Consider the following 22,670-nt stretch of genomic DNA (forward strand, 5'->3'; position numbering starts at 1 on the left):
AGCTGCCTCTCATTTTTATTTGTTTTTAAATTTGACTCAAAGTCCAATTCTCCATACACATCTGAAGCTGTAAATTCTAAGGCGACTGATTATATGATTTAGTAAACAGGTTATATTATATAATGCAATTAAAGAGGGGCCCTGCGACACCACCTACAGGTCGCTTCTGGGAAGGGCTTGGGACAAGGTTTGCTGGGGAAGGACAAGAAAGGGGATTTCACCTGGGTTGAGGTGACTGCCCCAGAGGGAGTTGAAGCCAGCCAGGTTACTAATGCAGCTTTCTGCCCCTCCTGCCGGTTCACTGTTATTTCAGCCTGCTGCAAGTTTGTCTAGACGTCAGAACCTCAGCTTGACCAGCTGTGCAGAGGGGATTGGGTGAGGGGCTGCCTGGGGGAGTCTGGGCTGGGCAGGGAGACCCCTCCCCACTTGCAAACAAGACAAGACAGGGGAGAAGAGAGCAGGCGACTGGCCCTTGGAAAGAAGCTACATCCAACTGTTGGCATTCAATTCAACAAGCATGTGTGGAGCACTAACAGTGGGCAAAGACTTTCCAAGTATGCTGGGGAAATCCTTTCATTTTGCAGCCCAGAAGGGAAAGTGACATGTACGAGCCCCAGATAAGTGGTAGATTCTACTGGCTGTGGAATCCAGCCTTTGGGACCCTAAACACAGGCTCACATCCTGGGGATTGAAAGCTGGAGTTCCTAGATGGGGAACTGAGACCCAGTCCAGTCATAGGGCTTCCACAGCCTCTACTTATATCAAGAGAAAGAAAATTGTGAAAATACCCTGTGTATGTGTGTTTCTCATAGGGTAGAGGAGAAGGGCTCCAAGAGGAAAGGAAAAAAGGAGACCTGGGACCACCCTCCCTACCCTCTTCCCAGAACCACAATATTCCTGGGACACATTGGGCTCTGAAGCCTCAAAGATTCCAGCTTTTCCAGAGGTTTTTTTGTTTTTGTTTTTGTTTAAAGAGTGGATAACATTGCAGAAAACCTGTCCCTGGAGACAGGAGACTTGCTTCCTAGGGTCTAGCAAAGAAACCAGAGGAGAAGGGGTGAAGGGAGAGTCCCTGAAGCAGGCATTGGGGTAGTGGAAAGCTGGGCCCTTCTCCTCTCCTACCCTAGCTCCGGATATAGTTTAGTCCCAGCTAGGGTTAGAGGCCAGGAACAAATGCTGTTGGGCCAGCTGTCCAGACAGTTCCCAATTAGACTTTGTTTCTCATCCTTAAGGCCCTGAGCCCCCAACCCCTGCACCTCGGCCCCAATTACTGCCGGGCAGCATTAACCCCTTGGTGCCCTAGGCTGTTAATGGAATGTTAATTGGTCTAATGGGTTTCATGTCAACAAGTCCTAATGAGCTCCTTCTAACGAGCTTGGCTTTTTTTTTTCCTAAGCCTGTTTGTCAACACTGGCGTTTGGGCTCCAGTCTGGGGCCCTCATGGAGCAGAGTGGGGGGAGCTGGACCTGAGGGGACCCGGGGGCAGGGGGGGAATGGCTGCCCCTGGACTCTACATGGCTATTTCCTAAGTGGTGTGCCCCTCATCCACCTCCAGACCCCCAAGGCCTCACCTGGATCCTGAGCTCTTTAAAATATCATTTTCAATCGCTTCTCAGCCTTTTGGCTAAGATCAAGTGTAAAATATCATTTTCAGCTTTTTTAAATGATAATATCAGTGACACAAATTATTTCCTCTTGGACATCATTGTGGAGTTGGATGTTGCATTAGTTTCTTTTTCTTTCTCACAATTCTCATGTAATAAACAACAAACTCTTAACATAAGTCTGTCATGGATGGAAGACTTCCTCACCATAAATGTACCTCCTGCGCCCTCCATTTCCAGCCTTGGCTTTGCTCCCATGAATGCCCTGGTGTCTGGTGACAGAAGCACAGGGCCCCTGGCCACTGCCACAGCCTCTTAGGGCCCCTGACAGAAGCTTAGAGATCAGGAGTGCCCTTCCTTCTCTGCTCCCAAAGAAAATGCACAAAGGGCAGGTCTCCCCAAAGGGCCGGACCTCCATTCCCAGGCCTCAGAGCTGAACCCAAGTCCCTAACAGGATCATCAGACCCCAGGATTCCTCTCTGAGTTCCCCAGGGAGGACTGAGCAGGATGGGGGTTCACCTGTGGGTGAAGGGTGTGAGGACACCCAGTGAGCTTCCAGGATAGGTACAGCTGATCTCCCCAGTGTCAAGTTGCCGGGAGCTTCCATGCCCCACTGAACAGAGAAAGAAATCTAAGCTGGAGTTGAAAAGGCCTCCTGTTCTCTCGAAGGAGAAGCCCTTGGGGGGCAGTAGGCCAGTGGCCTCTCGTAACCCTGGGGGGAGGGGCAGGGACCATCTATGTCTAGAAAATTGCTCTTGCCTCCTCTGCCAGGTGAGGCTGGGTCTGGTCCCATCACGTCCCAGCAGGCTGGGAACCAACATATGTCTCAGCCTCGTGGATGATTGTCTCTGGGACCAGACCACTCAGTGGTCCCTGCTTTCCTCAGACAGGGCAGCCCTGACCATGCCTAAGGGCAGCCTCTAAAGTAACCCTGCCTCCCATTCATTTGACAGTGAACAAAAGGATGTGGATTAAAGACTCCTCTGTTTAGTCCCAATCCTCCCCACTGTGTTTTCTTTGCTTTGCCTTCATTACGAATTTCTCATTTAGGGAATGAAGTTACCAAAAGAACCAAACCCAGGGTTCAAGGGAACCAGTTGCCCCAACAGTTGTTGGGAGGGGGGGCTCCTTCCTAAATGCAGCTCCAGCCCTAACTCTGCCCCCAGGCTCCCTCTTCTGGGAGCTTCCAGAACTGCAGCCCTTCATGTTTCCTAGCCAGTGAGGGTCTAGGATTGGTGCTGCCAGGAAGGAACCCAGAATCCTGACCCTTAGTCTCCATCCAAAGTTTTTTTATCTACTAGTCCTGGAAAGGCCGTGCCTAACACAATGCCGAAATATCCCTAGTCCCTCTGTTCTCTCAGGATCCAAAAGGGAGAGATTCCACACCTATTTTAATATCTCAAAAGCCTTAACTCTGCAAGTTTCTTCTAATGTCTCAAGAAATCTATATCTGGGCTGGGGGTGTAGCTCAGTGGTGGAACATTTGCCTTGCATGCTTAAGGAAACCCTGGGCACAGTCCCTGGTGCTGCAAAAAAAAAAAAAATCTCTATCCTTTTCCTCCAGTATGGAAGCCCCTGCATGAAAATAAACCTTCAATTCCCCTACCTAAAGGGAGAGACTCCCCTCTCCCCTTGTGGTTCCCTGCTGAGCCCCTGTGCAAAAGGGAAAGTCAGTGCCCACAACTTATAAGATGGGTGAGATCTTACCTGCTTCTGTCACAGAATATCCTGCTGGTCCATCTCCTGAGGTCAGGCCAGCGTGGTGAGAGGCACAGACCAAGGCCAACAGGATTGCCCCACACAGGAAAAGCCACCACACACTGCAACATCTCCACCTTACTTTCTTCTTTCCTGCCAGATTATCACTTCCCTCTACCAACCACACTCTCTGGAGAGAAGACCTGGTTTCATTCATCCATCCTGCCTCAGTCCCTCAAACCATTCCTTGCACACAGCTGATATGAGATAAACATCTACTGAATGAAACATGAACTTCCACTGCTTTGTGTGTGCACTTAAGATCCAAGTGGGCCTAGTACTTTGGAGATTCAGGTCAGGCCAGGGTGGATATTTCCTCACCTCCCTGAAAAACCACCAAAAGAACAACACACACCACACACACCACACGCACACGCACAGCACCTGGAGATTTACCCTTTTATTTAGTGGCAGCTCTAAAACACCCTCAACCTCCCCAGAGTTGGGGTATATGGACCTTTTCAAAGTCCCTGGGGACGGTCAGGTTGATAGAGGCCCCAAGTACCCTCAGGGAGAGGAGAGGGAGTTCCGAGCACCAGCTCCCAACGGCTTCTAGATCATCAGCACCTCCCCACAGGAGACAGGTTCTCCAGAGGTTCTTAGGACTCTCCCACCTTGATGGACCGCGGTGTATCAGCAAGTAGCTGTGGTTTCTGATTCTAACTATGTCAAGGTGTCTGCTATAGCTCAGTAGCTCTCAGGGCATTCTATGTGAGGGTGGCTCACTTGCTGATTCTGGGGTGGGATGCAATGCAGTGGACCAGATGTGGAACACACACACACACACACACACACACACACACACACACACGCCACTCATGGCCTCTATCTTCTCAGTAAGAGGTGAGCCAACCACTTGGCTCTGACAGCTCTTCTGGCCCCACCTGCCTGTGGTTCTGTACTGAAGCCAGGTTAAAGGAAATGCTGGAGTCATAGCCTACATCTAAAAACCTGGAGGTGACTAGCATCCCCCTGCCTTTTGCCCTGCCTCTTTCCCTCTTTTCACCCCTCTTGGGCTGCAGTCTGAGGGCCCGGCATCCCACATCCCTTGGCACCACTAGGGGGTGTGATGAGCACACTCAGGGGGAAAGAGCCTGGTGCTTGCAGACCCTGGGGTGGGGAAGTTGGGCGCCTGAGGGCTTCTTGCTCCTTTGAGTGCTAGTGATCTCTCCGGACACCTGAGAAACGATGTGCCAAGGAACACTCTTGTTATGAGGGGTCAGGATGAGGCTCAGGGCTCTCTTAGGCTGGGCAAAGAAGGAGGGTATCCAAGTAGCCGCCAATCCTACCAGGCTGCCACGGCCTAGCCACCCTCCCCAGCTCCAGGCCCCCACACAGACCAAGCCAGAGCCATGCCAAACAAAGCCTCGCTGCAGGGGCACAGGTTGCTTTACATATGATTTGAATATTGTTTCTTTCAAGTCAAAATAACGCAGCAAGCCCCTCCCCACCAGGCCTCTCTCCTGAGCTCTCATTTGTTCCCCTGCAGGGCCTCCTGCCCTTGCTGTATCCTGTCAGTCCAGGTGGCCCAGGTTGAAAAAATGTGGAGCTGGTTGGTGCCAGGCCTCACCTGTGCTCACTCCGTGGCATTAACAGTGCGGCCCCTCTCTCCTCCCTGCAGATCCTCGATGTGAATCAATCCCATGATGCAACATGCCTCCCCAGCCCCAGCTCTGACAATGATGGCCACGCAGAATGTCCCTCCCCCACCCTACCAGGACAGCCCACAGGTGAGTGTGCCAGGGAAGAAGCTGGGAGGGAGTGTGGCAGCCTTGGGAATCCCATGGAGGGGGGCTGGGCTGTTCCAGGGCAATGGGCAGGGCCTATTCTGCAGGGAGTCCTATGAGCACAGACTCCTGAAGGGTCTCATTGCCTTCCATAAAACACCCTACTTGGGTTATTCTGTCACCAGGACCATAATGTGGAGTAGCGATCATAGACTTGCCCACCTGCCTCTACCCCACAGACCTCAGAAAGTGCATCTGAGCTCCTTTGTCATGGTCAGGGTAAAATCCCCACTTGAGACACAGGTACAAGGTGTGTCCATCTTTGAATATTTGGAAACTTCCTGCTCCTATTCACAGGCCTGGAAGAGTCTCTGTTCTTATTGGCACTCTGCAGGGCTTCTACCTAGAAAAGGCCAAGTTCTTTTTCTGCACACTCCAGCTCCTTCCCAGCTCCCATCCCTCAGCTCAGCCATCAAGTTCCTCTGAGATTCCTCCCTGGTTGCAAGTCCTGCAAAGGGCGCCAGCCCCTCCTGGGCATGGTCTTCTCACTGTGTCCTCTGCTCCTCCTGGAAGCTGCCTGGCTTTTCTGGGTGGGCTCCTGCAGTCCTGCCATCCTGGAGAGCAATCTCTTTTCATCTCTGCTTCTCCTGGGGCGCCTCACCCACCCTCCAATCTTCGAGAGCCTGAGTTGTGCAGCTTATCCTTTGTACAAGGCTCTGTTCTCTGACCTTTACCTTCATGTTCTCTTGTTCTCTCTACCCTGTTCTCTCGGGTCAATAGTAATTCAATAATTATTTATTGAGCACCTGCCATTGAAATGCGCCCACTAGATCACACACTCATTCATTTAACCCCTGTGTAGAAAGTGCCTACTGTGCATCAGGCTGCCCCTCTCTTCTCCAGCAGCTTTTCTCTGCCTTTCTGCTGAGCTCGTTACCATTTCAAATGCAGCCCTTGTGGAAGATCTGTGCAGCATGAAGAGGGTGTTAAAATCCAGGCAAATGGGGGGGACTTTTGCCAGATGACACCCTGTGGCCCAGGTGCTCCCAGCCCAGTGTGAGCATAAGAGTAGCTGCTCCATCTATCCTTCACATCCTCCTGCTCCCATAAAATTACCAGTTGATGTGGGGCCATGCTGTGGAGTGACCACCTTGACTTCTCTCCCCCTGAAGGTACAAGGGCACCGGCCATCCTGCGCATATCCTCGAATTCCCAGCCTTGCTCCACATAGCAACTTCATGCTCTTTCCCCAGATGAGTCTCATATTCAGCAAACCCTCTGCCCACATCAGCACCTTCCCACCAGTGACTGCAGGGCTGGACTTGGCCTTTATACCAGCTCTTCTATTTGGATGCTTTTAGACATCTGACTCTCATCCTGGACCCTTCCATCTATGTCTCAGATCCAGGAGTTGAAGTTCAGAAGGAGCCCTCAACTGGTGGAAATGAAAAAATGACAAAGAGGAGAGGAAACTCTGGGGACAAAAACCCAGCCCTCTCCATAGATGCAGACCCATATCCCTATCTGCTCAGCCAGTTAGGAACTGGCTCCCCTGGCATATTAAGAGGCAGGAACTTTGGCTTCATTTCTCTTGTAACTGGATATGGCTTTCCAAACTACAGTGGTAATGGGGAACAGAGTGGGGATGCTTCCTCTGTGCAGCAGGTGGTGAGTGTGAAACTAAGGTTCAAGGACATATGAGGGCAAGCTGAGAGGTCAGGGAGCTCTGGCTGGGCACAGCTGCAAGCCGCTGCTTCCTCCCTCCCTTCCGTCTCTGCTTTGCCTGCCTGGGCAGCTGGGAGAAGTTTTGGCTCCATGGGATTAGCAGGAGAGCTGCAGCAAGGGACTGTGTCCTCCAAGAATGCTGATCCAGGAGCCTAATTTAATTCTCAGCGTACAGGCTGGATGAATAAATCCCAGCTGCCAAGGGAGAGGATGAGGTGGGGCTGCAGCCTTACGGGGCTCAGCCCCCCACCCCAGCCACTGCTGAGCTGCTCTGCCCTTTGGGGCAGGGAGGGAGCTTAAGCAGAAGCCAGATTCGGGCACTATCCTGAGACTCCTCTGTGAGATCTGCCAGGCCTTCACTATTGAGAGTATTCTCATTTATAGCAGAGGGATAATTTGCCCTTGGGAAGCTGTGTATCTGCTTGTAACCCTAGAGATCAGGAATGAAGTGTCTGCCAGGAAGTGACCAGTCCAAGGTCTTGAGGTCCTCATGGCCTTGGCTAAAGTACTAGGCTGTGACTAAATTGCCACTGGCCCTTCCTGGGCCAGGCCAACTCCCAAGGAAGGGGATCAGGATGAGGAGCTGCTTCGAGAGAGGAGTTAGAGCAGGGGTAGAGAGGGTGAGAGAGAGAAAGGAGTGAGGTCCCAGAGCAGGCTTCTGACTCAGGCACACAAGTTGTCGGAGCAGGAGCGGGAAAGGCTCTTTTCTCCGGGGAGTAAGACCTTTGAGACCACCTGGCTCTGAGTCTCTCTCCTATTCTTTCAGGCCAAGAGTGGCTCCCTCTTGGCAATGACTCTCCATGTGCACTTGGTCACTGACCTTCGATATAGGAAAACTTGGGAACCTGCTCTGGTCCTCCTTCCTTCTTCCCTGTCCCCTTTCAAGAGCTGACCCCAGCTCCTCAGGGGAAAGCTCTGCTCCATTTCCCTCCTAATGCCATTATGCTAAGGAACCAGCTGCTCTTGGACACTCAGTTTTTTTCAGGAAAGCACAGACTAATAGGAACATGGGTCAGGGACACAGGGAATCGCATCCTAAATGGGCCCTCTGGAAACAAGATCCACTTCCTCTTCACACCTTCAGGTCTAATCTCACGACCTCTGGCCCCTGCATGACTTGTTTCCTCAAGGCCTGCACAGCTGAGCACATCTGTGTATCACCTCCTCAGAAAACCAGTTTCTTCCACTTATGAGACATGGACAGTCTCTGATATGAAGTCCCCAAAATGAAAAAGGAAGAGAGAAGCAGAGCCCTTCCTTTGAGACCCATGCAATTGTTTTAATAATGTTCCCGTTGTGCTAAGGGCTAGCAATACTGAGCATAATCTATTCAAATGCACAGGAGAGTGTCACTTTGGAAAATTAGGAATCTGCATTAAAAAAAATTCCCAAGCCCCAGACTTTCTTCATAATAAATTAGAATTTTTTTCAAGGCAAGTTCTTAACTTGGCAATTTCATTTTTGAAGTTTGGGGAATAAAGTTATTAAAAATGAGGGAGACTTTTTTTCTTCCCATTTTAGTAGAGAAGCATTAATGGTTATGGCCCCATGCTATTTGGGCATAAGCCAAGTGGCATGATGGCTAATGGCTTCTACCCCTCAGTTCTGTTTCCATCCATCCAAGGGAACCTCTGTGGTTATTCATAAGGGCACCACTCTGTGTTTATTGTGCAATGAAGACCAGTTGTGCACTTAGAAAGTGCAAAAGCAACAACCCACTGGGACCCTTCCTGTAGACTACTTCCTCCTTCTGGTGGCTTCCTGTCAAATTCTGATAAGGTAGCAGCACCCTCTACTGTCTAACTAAAACACCTCAATTCCAGCACACTGGAGCTGAGTCCTCAAAGCCAACCCTCACTTGGACCCCTAAACAAGTAGGAGTGAGTCACCAAAAATCATGCAATTCCACAAGGACTGTTTAATGAAAACATTGTCTCCAGAGAGACCTGGAGATGAGCTGGGTGCATATTACTCTCATTTCAATGCACTGTGTTAATTTTTATATCACTTCCTTTCTGTCCTGCAGCTCTACCTCAGTGGGCCTGGCCCTCACTATCACCTGAACTTTCACAACCTCTCCTCCACTGCCCTAGCACTCCACGAACTCCAGTGGGACCCTCGAAGTTGCTCCCCTCTCTTATTCATGCTTAGAATTGCAGCAAATGTCATTCTGGCCTCCCTCCTAGAATTTTCTCAGTAACAACCACCTTCTCACTCCTAGGCATCTACCCTTCCATCATGTTCTCTCTCTCCACCTTGGAGATGCCATTCAGATCCTCCCACTCCTCATAATACTTGGTATGCAACAGTATCCACCAAGCGAAGTTCTCCCTTCTGTAGCCCCGGCAACTCCAGGAAACCATTGGGATTTACTATCAAAGACAACAGCTCCTTCACCTCTTACCCACATGAAACAGACTCTGGCTATCAGCACCCATACCCCACTCTTCCTCAAAACACACACACTTACCAGTGGTACTGTGAATATCTTTGTTCTCAGTTTATAGGCAAGGCACACATTTTATCTGGTCTATTGTGTATGTATTCAGTGTTTAGAGTTCTGTCTTCGTGTCCCCAGCCAGTTAGGCTACAGGAGAAAACAGAACTTCTAGTGGATCCTGGTCTGACTCATAGGCACAGTCCCTGTGGATGTGAGCACCCAGTGGATAGCTGCTTATGTAGAGTGACTTGAAACAGCGGAGTCCAAAGAGCTTTGGCAGTTCACTAAGGATAAGCTTCTTTACTGACCAGAGGGGAGAAAGGTCAGAACTCGAGATTCGGGCCAGTATGGGATGTTCATTTCAGAAGGAAGTCAAGCATTTTCTGGAGTCTCTTTGGCAAAAAGCCCCATTCCCATACTGCTACTTCCTCCAGCAACCCTCAGAGTGAGGAGAATGGTGTCCAAAACCCCAGGAGAGTCACATTTGCACATGAGAGTGCAGGTTATGTGATGTGTCACACCTACTCTGCCAGGGGAAGGCCAAGGCTGGGTCTGGGTCCCTCTTGCCCTTCCAAGTACATCTTTGCCATCCCTATCTGAGCATGCCTGTCACTCCAGGAGGGCTGGGGTGCCTTCCTGGGGAAGCTAGCTGGGCTTTGATCAGTCATTAGGATCCCCATGCTGGTTTCATTAACTGGAGGCAGAGGGGCTGGCTGGGGCCCCTGGCTGTGAATGGCCTCCATCCAGGCCATGCAGCTGTGAGGGTTCAGATGTTTTCACACTCCGTTTATATTCCTCTCATCTCTTTAAGGTCCGGAGCCCCCTGCCTTGCAGGGCCCTCTGCTCAGCTGCCTGTGAAACAAAATTTGCTTTGCAGCAATAGAGTTAATTCAGCTGCTTTGAAAGTTCCCCTAAGCCTTTTCTGCAGCTGTGATTGACTGCTCCCTCTGCCCCTGGGGGCAACACACCAGGGACCATATGGGGGACCCACCTTCCTGTGCTTTGACTCATCAAAACAGACTCTTCTCTTTCTTTTTTATTTTCTGCTGGCCTTTCTTCCCTTTGTGTGCAGTGACCTCTCTCCCTGCCGGCTTGGGCCACCCATGACTTTAAACTGGACAGAGCCCTGGACTCCAGCTCACTCCAGACCCAGATTGTTCATTGTTTAATTTAAAGGAGAAAACAACCTCCAGGTCCACCCTCAGGCCTTTCTGTCCCCTCTGTAGGGACAGTAGCTGGCCCCATGAGTCTGACTGAGGTTTATAAAGGAACACTCATGGCCTAGTGTAGGTTTCCTTTAATGAACTCACTACCTTAATTCTGATAGTTACCAAAACATAGAGATCTTATTGTCTGTCTTCTCTTCTCAAGAAGGACAAGTGCCGTGACAGCTACAAAAATAGTTAATGGCCCAAGGATACAAAGCCTAAAATAAACTGGAGAACAGGTGATCCAAGTCAGCAACGGGGCTGAGGAGCACTTTACAGCCGTGCCTCCTCTTCCACATCATCTTCCAGGAGCTCAGGTGGCCCAGCAGGAGGGGGTCGGGCAAGTAAGGACCCAAGATGCTGTTGCCCTTGGAGTTGGTGGTCTGGAAAACAGCAGGGTGACTCAACACAGCAGATTTTCAGAAATTCTAGGCCTGGCCTTGGCCCCAATGCTGATGAATTATGCAAATTTAGACAAATAATTTCAGCACTATTTCTTGTTAGTTTATTTATTTATTGGTGATGGTGGTACTGGGGATTGAACCCAGGGCCTTCCCACTAAGCTGAATCCCTAGCCCTTTTTATTTTTTTATTTTGAGACAGTGTCTCACTAAGTTGCCCAGGCTAGGCTTGAACTTGTGATCTTCCTGCTTCGGCCTCCCGGGGTGTTGAGATTACAAGCATGCACCACTATGCCTGGCTTCAATACCATTTCTTTCATTTGGTTTTCCATTCAATAAATAGAGCTTCCTGTGGGTCTTGAAGACTTCGTACTGTGTACCAGGGGTGCAGAATTAATGGAGTTCTTGCCCCAGTGGAGCTTATAGTCCACTTGGGGCCTTAGATTCTGCACTGGTAGATGAGAGGAACTCTTCCCTTCTGCCTCTCTGAATTGGTGAAAGTGTGGCTGTGATGAGTGGAGTCCTGTTGCCTGCCTTGCTCACCACACCCCAGCTTGGTTCTTCACTCTATCTTCCACCCATCTCCAGCAGCCCAGATTGCATTGAACTGTAATTACTTCCCATTCGGAACACAGCAGGCACAGCAAATGCTTTTCCAGCTAAGAAACACCCACATCCCGGTGCACGCACAAGAGCGTGCACACACCGGGTTCTGTTAGGGCCCCCCAGGATCTATCAGGATTATGATAAAAGTGAGGAGTGGTCAGCTCCCAGGATCTGCACAAAACTGGGAAATGAAGACTTGGCTCAGTGACAGCCCAGGATGTACAGCTAGGCCCAGGGAATCTTGGTAACTCTTGTCTTATAAACTGCCTACAAACCCTTCTGCAATTAAATAATTGAGACCCACACCGTGTTCCCTGAGTAACCGCACCCCCCCGCCCCCCCGTTGTCAGCACCTGTTGGTGCTGTGATCTGGTGTGGAGGGGTTCGGGGAGCCTGAGGCCTGCTGTCCCAACAGCACCTGCAAGCTGCCTCAGCTGCCTGGCTCTGTGGCCAGTCCTTCTCCTGGTGCTGATGGGGTTGGAGATATTTTAAGGATCCCTCTTCTGCCTCTCCCCTCCTTATCTCATTAACTTATCACTCATTCCCTCATACAGTCCATCACTTAGTCATTTAACAAACACTGGAGCCAGGCACAGGAGCCAAGAAACCATACTATGCAGACAGACAAAGGGCCCTCAAGTGTCCCAGCTGTTTAGACGAGGCTATAGATGTAGCAGAGGCCAAGGCTGCCTGGGTCTGGAGGGTGTGAAGAACCAGAAAATCTCTTGGGAGAACTGGGTGCCAACTGGTTGGAAGGGCAAATGAGGACACTTCCTGCAGCGATGGCTGTGGGCACAAAGGCATGAAGACATGAGCCCTCAGTGTGCTGGGGAGGCCTGAGGCAGTAGGGGCTGATGGGGTACAGGATAAGGGGCAGGGTGTGTACCCTCCTGCTAGGGATCCATGAATAGGCTCAGGCTCGCAGCACCCCCACATTGGCTATGCCCACCGCTGCCTCCCACCTGGCCACGCCAAACCCCATATCTACCCACAGGATTCAAGTCCTGATCCCCTTCCAGGCCCTTACACTGTCTTGGTTGCCTGGAAACTGACCCAGTACAGGGTGCCCTGGCATGAGAGGGAGTGCCAGCTGCTGGCTGGGCCTCTGTAGCCCCTGCTGCCCCAGGCCCACCTCAGGGTCAGCCAGCTCACACTTTGCCCCATCAGGTGGAAGGGCTGTCCCCTTAAGGGGAATGTCTATGTGGAAGAGGTGCAGATGTAGGTGTCCCAGGCTTGTACAAAGGCACCTGACAAAGGGTAGTGTGGGTGCTGGGCCTGTGGAGCAGGGTCCAGTGAGGGTTGGGTTTGGATCATAAAAGAAAACTAGCAGGGCCGGGGATTTAGCTCAGTGGTTTTGCAGCCTGCTGCACAAGTTTAAGGACCCAAGTTCGATCCCTGGTACAAAAAAAAAAAAAAAGACTAGTGAAAGGAGCCATCAGAAGTGCTTAGAAGAGCTGAGCATGGTAGCATAAGCCTGTATGCCCAGCCCTGTGAGAGGCTGAGGCAGAAGGATCACAAGTTCAAGCTCAGCCTGAGCAACTTAGTGACCTAGTGAGATCCTGTCTCAAAATTTAAAACTAGGACTGAAGATGTAGCTCAGCACAATGGCCCTGGGTTCAAACTCCAATATAACAGAAAAAAAAGTATTCTAGGGGTTGAGGGTGTGGCTTGGTGGTAGAGCACTTGCCTAGCATGTACAAGGCCCTGGGTTCCATTTCCAGCACAAGAAAAAAAGGACTTAGAAATCAAAATCAAACTTGTTGAGCATCCACTGTTTGTAGTGGACCCTCCCATATGGTCTTAATGGTCACCCAGGGCACATATATTACCTCCATTTTTACCTTATAGGTAAACTGAGGCCCAAGGTGACAACTAGTGATCGGTAATGTCTGTCTCCACCACACCTCAGTCCCCTTTCCTAGGCCCCCACTTCCCCAGGAGCTATGGTAGACCAGGTTCCCACACTCATATGGGCAGGACCCCCAGGGTTGCCCCCTGTGTGGATTATGTTAAGGGTTCCTAACATTCATAGAGCATCTAGTCAGTGCCAGCTGCTTTTCTATACATATCTCATTCTAACAGTCCCTTCCTTAGATATAATTATTCCTATTTTGTAGATAAAATCTCTGAATCAGCAAAGTTGTGTAACTTGCCCAGATCACACAGGCAGAGAGAAAGCCAAATTCAAATCCAAATCCAGGTCTAGAGAACCCACTCATTGCTCCAATCAATGTGTGGTAGGGGACTATGGCCTTCTCCACTGTGGCCCAAGGCATTCAGGGTCAAGAAGGTAAATAGCGAAAAAGGTAGCATCTGGTAGGAAAGCCTACCTCCCTCTTTGTTTTGTTTTGTTTTTTTGGTACCGGAGATCGAACTCAGGTCCTTGCGCTTGTGCAGCAGACAGCGAAACCACTGAGCCAAATCCCCAGCCCTTGCCTACCTCCCTCTTGTCACTCTCACACCCACAGACGTGGATATTCTCTGTATCAGACACGGGCCTGTGACAGTACAGGGACAAGACCTGATCCCTGCCCTCACGGGTGCTCTAGGCTAGCAGAGGGGACAGACAAGGAGAAGCCAGCTGTGTGACAAGGCCATGGAAGCACAGGGCAGAGGGACCTGCCAGTGCTGGATTCCCCCATCAGGACCCAGGAAGGCACAGCCATCCTCACAGCAGGGGTGGGGGTGGGAAGCTTCACTACTTTTCCCAGATGAAGCCCCCAAAGGCAAAGTCACAGATCCAAGATGGCCCAGAAGTCACTGGCCCCTCCTACATCTGTCAGGAAATATCTTCTGCTCATTGGTTTGGAGAGAACAGGCTGTCAGCCCCCCAGATGTTGAGTGCCTGTTATACATCCTGCAACTCCCAACTTGTCCCACTCCTAATAGGATGAGGGGACAGAGTACTTCATCTCAGGATGTCACAAACCAAGAACCTGGGCAGGGCCATTTAGCTCCAGGCTTCAGGTAGGGCTGATTCTAGCTAAATTACAGAGAGAAGCCCAAGGAAGGAAAGCAGTGGAGGTACTGGTCCCAGGTTCTTAGCTCCAGGAAGAACCTGTGTCTAAGAGGAATGATGGAAACCACAGAACTGTGGCTGGCAGGGGGCAGGGCTCCCCCAGGTATGCTGCCACTGTGCCCCACTCACAAGCCATTGTCTAGTTCTCTTGATTAATCCTCTCAACCCATTGAGTAGGTATTACTTCCTGCATTCTAAAGATTAGGAAACTAAAGGGGTCAAATAACTTGCCCCAAAACATGTAGCTAAACATTGGCAAAGGAGCATCAAACCCTGGGCCTGATCCCCAGCTCCTTCCACTCTGTGGGGCTTTTCTGACTCCCCAGCTGGCTCTCAAGACATTGCTCAGCTCTGCAGATTCCCCCTGCATCTTAGCTTCCCTTGCCTGAAAAGAGACAATCCTGCGTGAATTGCATACCCCAAGCCTGTCCCCAGTAAGCCACCAAAGCAGGGCCCTCAGAGTACTCTGAGATCTCCTTAGAGGAAAAGCTAAGTCCAGAACGGCCAGTTCTGGACCAGCTGTAAATGTACCCAGTGGCCCATGGACTGTGTGAGGCTAGTTTCTTCTTGTGACACACCAAGGAGACTGGAAGGAAGTGACTTGGGGAGAACCCCTGAAATAGTGATGTGCTAATAAATAGTTAGTTGGCTTTCTGGGGGAGGGGTGGAGAGAGCAGAGGGAGGTTCTGTTATGTACCATTTGCAAATTTTCTTGCTTCAACCATGGTCAATTGAAGATGTTCATATGATGTAAACCAGCTTACAAAATTCCTGAACATTTTAACAACTGGCTTTCACAGGCCATGACAAGGCAGCTCCAGCACACTGCTGAATGTGCATGTCCTGCCCTGTTCCAGCCCTGTTCTAAAGGCTGTGCTGCCCCCAAAACTTACCTCAAGTTACCTCCATCCCCCTGCAGCAGCACCCCCACACACACACCATGGACAGCTGCAGGTCCTTTCAGCTCCAGTTCTTGGGAAACGGAGGTCTCTGGCTAGAAAAAGAAATCTATTTGGAGATAAACATTCATCCTCAAATCTGGAAGAAATGCAGAGTTTGCTGAATTGGCCCCCATGAGCTACATCTGAGTCATCATCCCCCTCAGTCCAGCTCTGCTCTCTTCTTCCTGCTTCCCCCAAGTAACAGCCTCTAGCTGGGGCCCCTTGGCATGCATGCAAGTGACCACTTTGATTTACATTTTTATTCCCTTGCATTCCTCGTCAGCCCAGCAGGGCCTTCTCCTACCTGTCCCCAAGGTCCTCCCTAGGAGGGGCCAGGTGAGAGACAAAGGAGCAACTCTATCTCCCTCTTTATTTTAGAGACTCATCTTACTGGAAGCCCCTGCCAATTCCTGCAAGGATGGGAGAAAATGCATCTAGTGGGCATAGCAGAGCATACCAGTCTCTGACATTTCACCCTCAAATTAGCTGTGGGGACACAGCTGTGCCTTGCTTTATGGCAGCAGCACATTCTGGAAATCTGATGTTTCATAATAACAACCACCCCACCATATGAGAAGCACTGTAGAGTTTCCAAAGCCCTTTTACATAGGTCATCTAATGCGAGCTTCCTGCCAAGCTGGTGCTATGGTTGGTGATTGTTAAGCACTCTCTTTGAGTCCCAGCCTGTCAGTATTGGAGAGAACTTCAGATGTTACCTAACTTGGCCACCCAGCTAACGTTGCCATCCTCTCCTGGGAACAGCACATTCTAGTCAAGGAGAGTCTGGGGCTTGGAAAGGTGTTGTTTAGGTTGTCCTCTTGTTATCACTTTAGTGCATTGCTTGGAGTTTGGCCCTTTGGGGCACACAGAACAGAACTGATACAATCTAATCCCCTCATTTGGATATTCAAAAGGGGCTTTCACATCTCCCTATTTCTCCCTGCTTCTCAAATCTTGCTTATATGTTCTAGGCTCCTTCAAATATTCTTTATATGGTGTGCTACAGAATCCCTTCACCATCCTGGTCAACTCTTCTCTGAATGTGCCTTCATACACTTGTTTAATCAGAGTAGGACAAGACCAGAAGTTTCCCCATCCTATGAGCCATGCTTCTGTTTAATTTACCCTCAGACAGCATTAGTTCATGTTCCCTCTCTCTCTCTCAGTTGTGTTCTGTTTGGACAGATATCTACACTTTGGATATATTGAGCTAGCTGTCAACTAAAATATTGCTGCTAAGCCATGTCTCCCTTGTTCTTCACTTAACATTATTGATTTTTTTTTTTGGCCCAATGTTAGAAGTGTTCAATTTTAACTTATAAGATGAAAATTAATCTTATTAGGTTTATCATACTGCCAAAATCTGTAAAGATCTTTTGGATTCCAGTTGCATGTCATCCATAAATTTGCTGAACGTTTCTTTAGCTATCCTCTAAGTCACTGGTAAAAAATGTTGAAGAGGACGAGGGATGAAGCACGAGGCTCTTGCCTAGAAACCTCCCCAAAGCTAACATCTATCCTCTAACTGTCATCCCTCTGGTATAGTTTGCTAATCCACACAATGCCCAGTGGGCCACATTTCTCTGTGTTTTCCACAAGGATATCATGGGAGATAACCTTTCCGAGGTCGATTGCACCATATTTTCCTGATCTGTCAGGGAAGAATCATGACAAAGCCACAAACTGAGCTCCACAAGAGCAGGTGCTCACCTTTGTGATCACGTTGCCTCATGGAGTGCTTGGTATAGAGCAGGCCTTCCAAAGATTCTGAAGAACAGGCCCTTTGCATCCATGAGTAAATGAATGAACGAATCAGTCTGGGCAGATCAGGGTGAAGAGGGCCAAAATTTGAGTTTTCTGAATCCACCTTCTTTCTCTATTTTGGTTTTTTTGATGCAGAGTCCCCCTGTGTAGCCCAGGATGTGTTCAAACTTGCAACCCCCTGCCTCAGCCTCCTGAGTGCTGGGATTATAGGCATGTTCTACTCTTCTTTCTTATAGCACCTTTTTTATGCTCACGAATCCTGAAAGGCCCCCAATTTACTTCCTGATTTTAAAAAAATAGGAGTTTAGGAAATTAAGGGATTCACCCAAGATTAAAGGCAAAAAAAAAAGGAAACAGTAGGATTCAGGCAACAGTCTGGTGGGTTCAAGGCACCATGACATTCTGCCATGCCTCTTAGTGGATTTAGGAGCACTCCCCAGCTCAGTGACAAGGGAGAATCCTAACAAAAGTGATATGCTATAGTAAACCCAAACATTTCTTTTTTGCTCTCAACTTCATTCATCTGCCATCATTCATTAATTCATTGATTCATTGATTGAAAAAATATTTATCTAACACCAACTAGTGCCAGATTATCCTGATCCCTAGGAATATAACTGTTATAAGACCACCTTGAGCTTAAGTTTTAGTTAGGAGTGGGAAAAAAATAAATAGGCAAATGGACATATGTGGTTGTGGTGAGGGCACTGCAGAAGAATAAAGCTAGAGGCAGAGGGGCTAGATTTTACTCCAAAGGAAAGGCATCTGAGCAGACATAAATGAGAACAAGACATGCACTCCAGCATATCTTGGGGATATACACACCAGCAATGATGCGCTTGTACTCACAGAAATACAATTTTTTTAAATCCAGAAAGCAGGGACCTAGATCCTATAATGAACATCTCAGCTGTAAAATATCTGATTCCTTCAAGGCATATTCTTTCATTTATTTATTCACTCGTTTTCTACACAAATATATTTATTAAGCATCAATCATTTTTATTAAGCATGCACAGCTGGGTGGTGAGGATAAAGGAGTGAACAAGGCCTTGGAGCAGGATACAGACAACTACATTTAGGCCAACAACACAGTGTGATAAGAGCTATTATGGTGCTAGGGACAGGTTGATGTAACAGAACAGTCAAGAAATGTCACCATTTACCATTCTAGAGATCTATGTGACTGGAGGAAATGTAAAAGCATTAAATTCCATAATGATGGTGTTCAAAAGTTTTAAACCTACTGAACCATTTCTTTAAACTAAACCTTAGACAGTAAGTCCAATATATAATATTAAAAAGTTGCTCTGGTTGATACAAAATTGAAAGCCTTGGGACACCTTCAAAAACCTATAATATAGTATGAAAACCACTTCTCTAAATATTTGTTCTGGCCAAGAAGAGAAATCTGCCCATTGTCCATTAAAATCGTATCTTCAAATGGCCAGGTGAACCAAATTTGGAGAGCCATTCAGTCGTCAATTAAAACCATTAGATGTGTTAGCTTGTGGCTTGCATAAAGGAATAAATAAACATCTACCCAAATGAGAACCGACTCGGTTACTTTTGTTCCTGCTCTCCAGAGTCATCAAATCAAACTTATTAACATCCAGAAGACTTGTAGGCATACCTTAAATGGTTCATTTTATTTTTTCTACTTCTGGGGTAGGGTCACTACATTAGGAATCATCTCTGGAAGTGTTCTGGACATCACCTGGTATAGGGTGGCTCTAAATTGTTTTCTAAAACATTCTTTGAAGAAAGGCTTGCTTTTCTTTCCATTATAGCCCACCGACAAATGGATGCTAGTTGTATACTCACAAATCTCTTGCTCACATCCTCTTTTCCAGGCACACCGCAGCTCTCACCCTCTAGCTTGGGAGCCTGCAGAGCTAAGCTGCCATCTCCCCTTTCTTCTCTCTGCAGATGACGGCGACTTCCCAGCCACCCTCCAAGGCCCAGGCTGTCCACATCTCTGCACCATCAGCTACCGCCAGCACACCTGTGCCCAGTGCCCCCATTGACCCCCAGGCCCAGCTGGAAGCTGACAAGAGAGCTGTGTACAGGTAGGAGACCCTCTGTCCCTGTTGTTCAAAAGCCCCAGGGAGTCTCATGCCCAGGTCAGCCATGAGAGATGTACAAGGCAGAATGGGTGGGTGTGTCAGCAAAGTGGTCAACAGCTGCTCTCCTTAGCCCCCCTCTCTCAAGTCAACCCAGAAACCCCCTAGCTGCCTACTGTGCGCTGACTTGAGCTTCTTGGAAGTGACTAGTGAGGTGTACGAAGGCCTGAGCAGTATCTCCCATGAGAATCCCCTCCCATCTCAGGTAGGGAGATAAGCCCTAACGAGGATTAGAACCCTCAGCTCAGCCAAAGGCAGCTGCTTTGGGATCCTATCCTTGTCCTGCCTCCCACTGCTGCCTTCACTCCAACAAACCCACCAGAAAATCAGACATCTGATCACCCTATCCAGCACTTGTTAGTACACAAACCTCTTGTGCATGCAAATCACAGGGGGAGCTCATTAAAACTCATAGTCCCAGCCTCCATGGCCAGAGATGCTAATTCAGTAGGTCAGGCTACAAGAGGGGTATGAAGTTTTTAAAAAGCATCCAGGTGAATCGGATGAGGTGGTCGTTGGCCCACACTTTGAGTCATAGTAGTCTGTGCTTTAGCAATAGGAGTTGTGTGTGGCTGTGTAAGGCCCCATACTCTCCCCCAAGATGGTAGTGTGTTCCTCTTGTTCTGCATCTGTCCTGTGCACCCAGAGCTGGGTTCTGGATATTGCAGAGAGGTATGTGAAGCTCAGGGAAATGCCTGTCAGCCTTGATGAACTTTGGTTCCTATATATGTGGTTGGAGAAGATGTGGTCATCTGACAACAGGCCTGAATAAGACTTCAGCAGGAACTGTAGTCATCATCTATTTATGGGGGGCACACACTTAGCAGAAAAGATGCTTAAATCAGCACTCAGTATTGAGGCTGGACCCTTGTTCACCTTCACTAATGTGAGTTCATAGGTTTCCAGGCAGCATCAGCAAGCGCAGCTCACCATAGCTGAGTATAGATTGTAGCTAAGGCCAGTAACATATGGAATGATACACCCAAGACAAATGAGTAGGAACATGGATCCCTGGTTGAAGGTTAACCTCACCCTCAGTGACAATGTTTTTTACTGTAATTTTCATAATTATTGCTGTTATTATCATTATCATTGCAATTATTTTTAGCTGAATACCTCTAATGCCAACAGTTGGGAAATCCAGAGCAGTGGCTTGATCCAGGGACCCTGGCACTTCCCAGAAGGATAAGACACAGAGCCTGGTCCCCACCCTGTGAATGCAAGGGCCAAGAGCCAGCTACTTCCAAATACAAGCTCTGCCTTGGACCCCAAAAAATTCTTGCTCTGGTCACAGTATCTGTCAGGGATACTTTCAGGAAGGGCAAACCAGCCTCTTCCGGTGTAGGACATGTCCTCCTGTCCGCCCTCCTTTCCCTCCTTCCCATGCTTCTATTGAATTCTTACTATTAATATTGCAGGCACTGTGCTTGGCTTCAGGGAAAGATGGTGAGTTAGGAAGGAAATCATAGACACTTCCCTTTGTCTCCAGGAACCAATTGATATGCAAATAAGAAAACAATGCTGTGTAGTCAGACTAAAAGGGGAGACTTCATGGAGGAGGCAGTATTTGAGTTTGACCTTACAGGCTAACAGATACCAGGTGGAAAAATGAGCAGAGGAGAATCTGTGTCCAGGAAAGGCCAATGGTCAGAGCAGCTAGGGGTGGCATGGGTGGGGAATGAGGCTGAGCAGCCAGCTGTAAATCACCCTGGGCAATGTATGCTGGGCTTTTGCTTTTGTGAGAGGCCTAGGGAGAAAGAGGGGAGCAAAGGAGCCTCTGAAAACTGCCCAACGGCTGATGACTCCTGTATATGCTCATGATTCTCTTTAGATTGGACCAGCAGCATGTGGGAGCTGATTATAAATATAGAATCTCAGGACCCCCCAGACTTCAGGGTTCATGATCTACATTTTCACAAGATATCAGGTGATTTGTATGTGTACTACACTGATCCTGGGGATCCTCTCAGACTCCTGGGAATGGGGACCAGTAGCAAGCATAGACTATAGCACACTCTGTAGCATTGATGGTGAATCTATTGTATGCATGCCACAGTGGGCTGTATCATTGAAAGCTCTGAAAGGTTTGCCATCACTGCTCTATAGAGACCATCTGAAAGTTCCTAGAAACCTAGTCTTGGGTCCTGCTTCCACTGAACACTAGTCTCTCTGAGCTGTAATTTCATGATAGAACTAAAGCAGCAGATTTGATAAGCATTATCCAAACAGCCCATGTAAGCACCTGGCACTGCATCTGGCACAAAGCATATGGGCTTTCTTGGTCCTGCCAGTGAGATCCATGGACTTCAAAATCCTCCCCAAGATCCCAGGCTCATACTCTACCCAGGCAGCCTGCGGAAGAGGTGGGTCACCACCCCATGGGAGCTGTCCACCATAATGTCACTTGAAGAATGGCTCAGACCTTCCTTCAACCAACACTTCTTCCTGCTCACTTTGACTCCTGAGCTTCCCTTCTCCCAAGGGGCTGACCACACCATAGCCCTTAGCACTTGCTCAAAGTCTGTTCAGCCATCTGATCCTATAGAAGGACTCACAGGCAAATACGCCTGCCTGGCATGGCTCATGGCTCACGAATTGGCTGGAGCTGTTATGTACACCATGGCGGGCTCCTCAACCCTTCTGTCCTGTTTCCTCCTGGCCCAGGCCCCAGGGTAGTCTCCCACAGCCACACCTCTCCCATTAGTACCAGCTGCCCTCTCTCTAGCCACTGCTGGGATGACTGGCCTCCTGTAGGGTCGGGTAATTTTAATTAGATTTGCCTGCCGGGGGCAGCCTGGTTGCTCCAAAGCACATCAGGGAGTCTGCATTTCATGTCAATAAATGTAACAAGACCCTTTCCATTCAGATTAGTGTCTCAGCACTGACTTTGGAAGCCCCCATCACAGGGCCCTTCCCAGAGCCACAGAGGAAGGAAGGTAGGGCAGGCACCTCCCTGTCCCTGCTGAGAGGCAAAGGGCCAGTGTGACAAAGGGGAGGGAGCTCGCCTGTGCCTGAGGTTTCATTTGTGTATGAGGGTGTTAATGAAATGTATTGGGTCCCTTCTGATGTGGAAGCTGGGGTAGGGGTGGGGGCAGAGCCTGTTTTTAATTGGATCATACCAGAGCATCATCTGGGCTAATCAGCAAAGGCAACCAGGAGCTCCCGCTCAGATTAATGATTGCGGTCTAATCCGAGCAGATTCCATGATTGGATGCACATCCTGGCTAATTGTGTTTGTGGCCCAGGAGCAAGGATGAGAGGGGGTCTGGGGAGGGGAGGCATCTGGGGTGGGGGTGGGTCTTAGGTTTGGACCCACTGGGTTCTCTCCTTCCCCAACCCCCACTCAACCCTGAT

At 49.1% G+C, this 22,670-nt stretch overlaps 1 protein-coding gene and 1 pseudogene across 8 annotated transcripts in view; both read left to right on the forward strand.

Annotated features, from left to right (window-relative positions):
* The window catches only part of Pknox2 (PBX/knotted 1 homeobox 2), a 251,324-nt gene that overhangs the window by 168,255 nt on the left and 60,399 nt on the right, over positions 1-22,670 (forward strand). For all 8 annotated transcript variants that reach the window (XM_004874488.3, XM_087204553.1, XM_087204724.1 and 5 more), the window contains 2 exons: positions 4,984-5,092; positions 19,123-19,262. In XM_004874488.3, the coding sequence (XP_004874545.1) occupies positions 5,006-5,092; positions 19,123-19,262 (227 nt within the window). In that variant the 5' untranslated portion in view covers positions 4,984-5,005. The remainder of the gene's footprint in view (positions 1-4,983; positions 5,093-19,122; positions 19,263-22,670) is intronic.
* On the forward strand, positions 1,605-1,751 carry LOC147830710 (U2 spliceosomal RNA; annotated as a pseudogene).

The sequence above is a fragment of the Heterocephalus glaber genome, unplaced genomic scaffold (assembly GCF_053883595.1).
Source record: "Heterocephalus glaber isolate CG9 unplaced genomic scaffold, H.glaber_assembly_v1.0 deba00000006, whole genome shotgun sequence".
Classification (NCBI taxonomy): Eukaryota; Metazoa; Chordata; class Mammalia; order Rodentia; family Bathyergidae; genus Heterocephalus; species Heterocephalus glaber.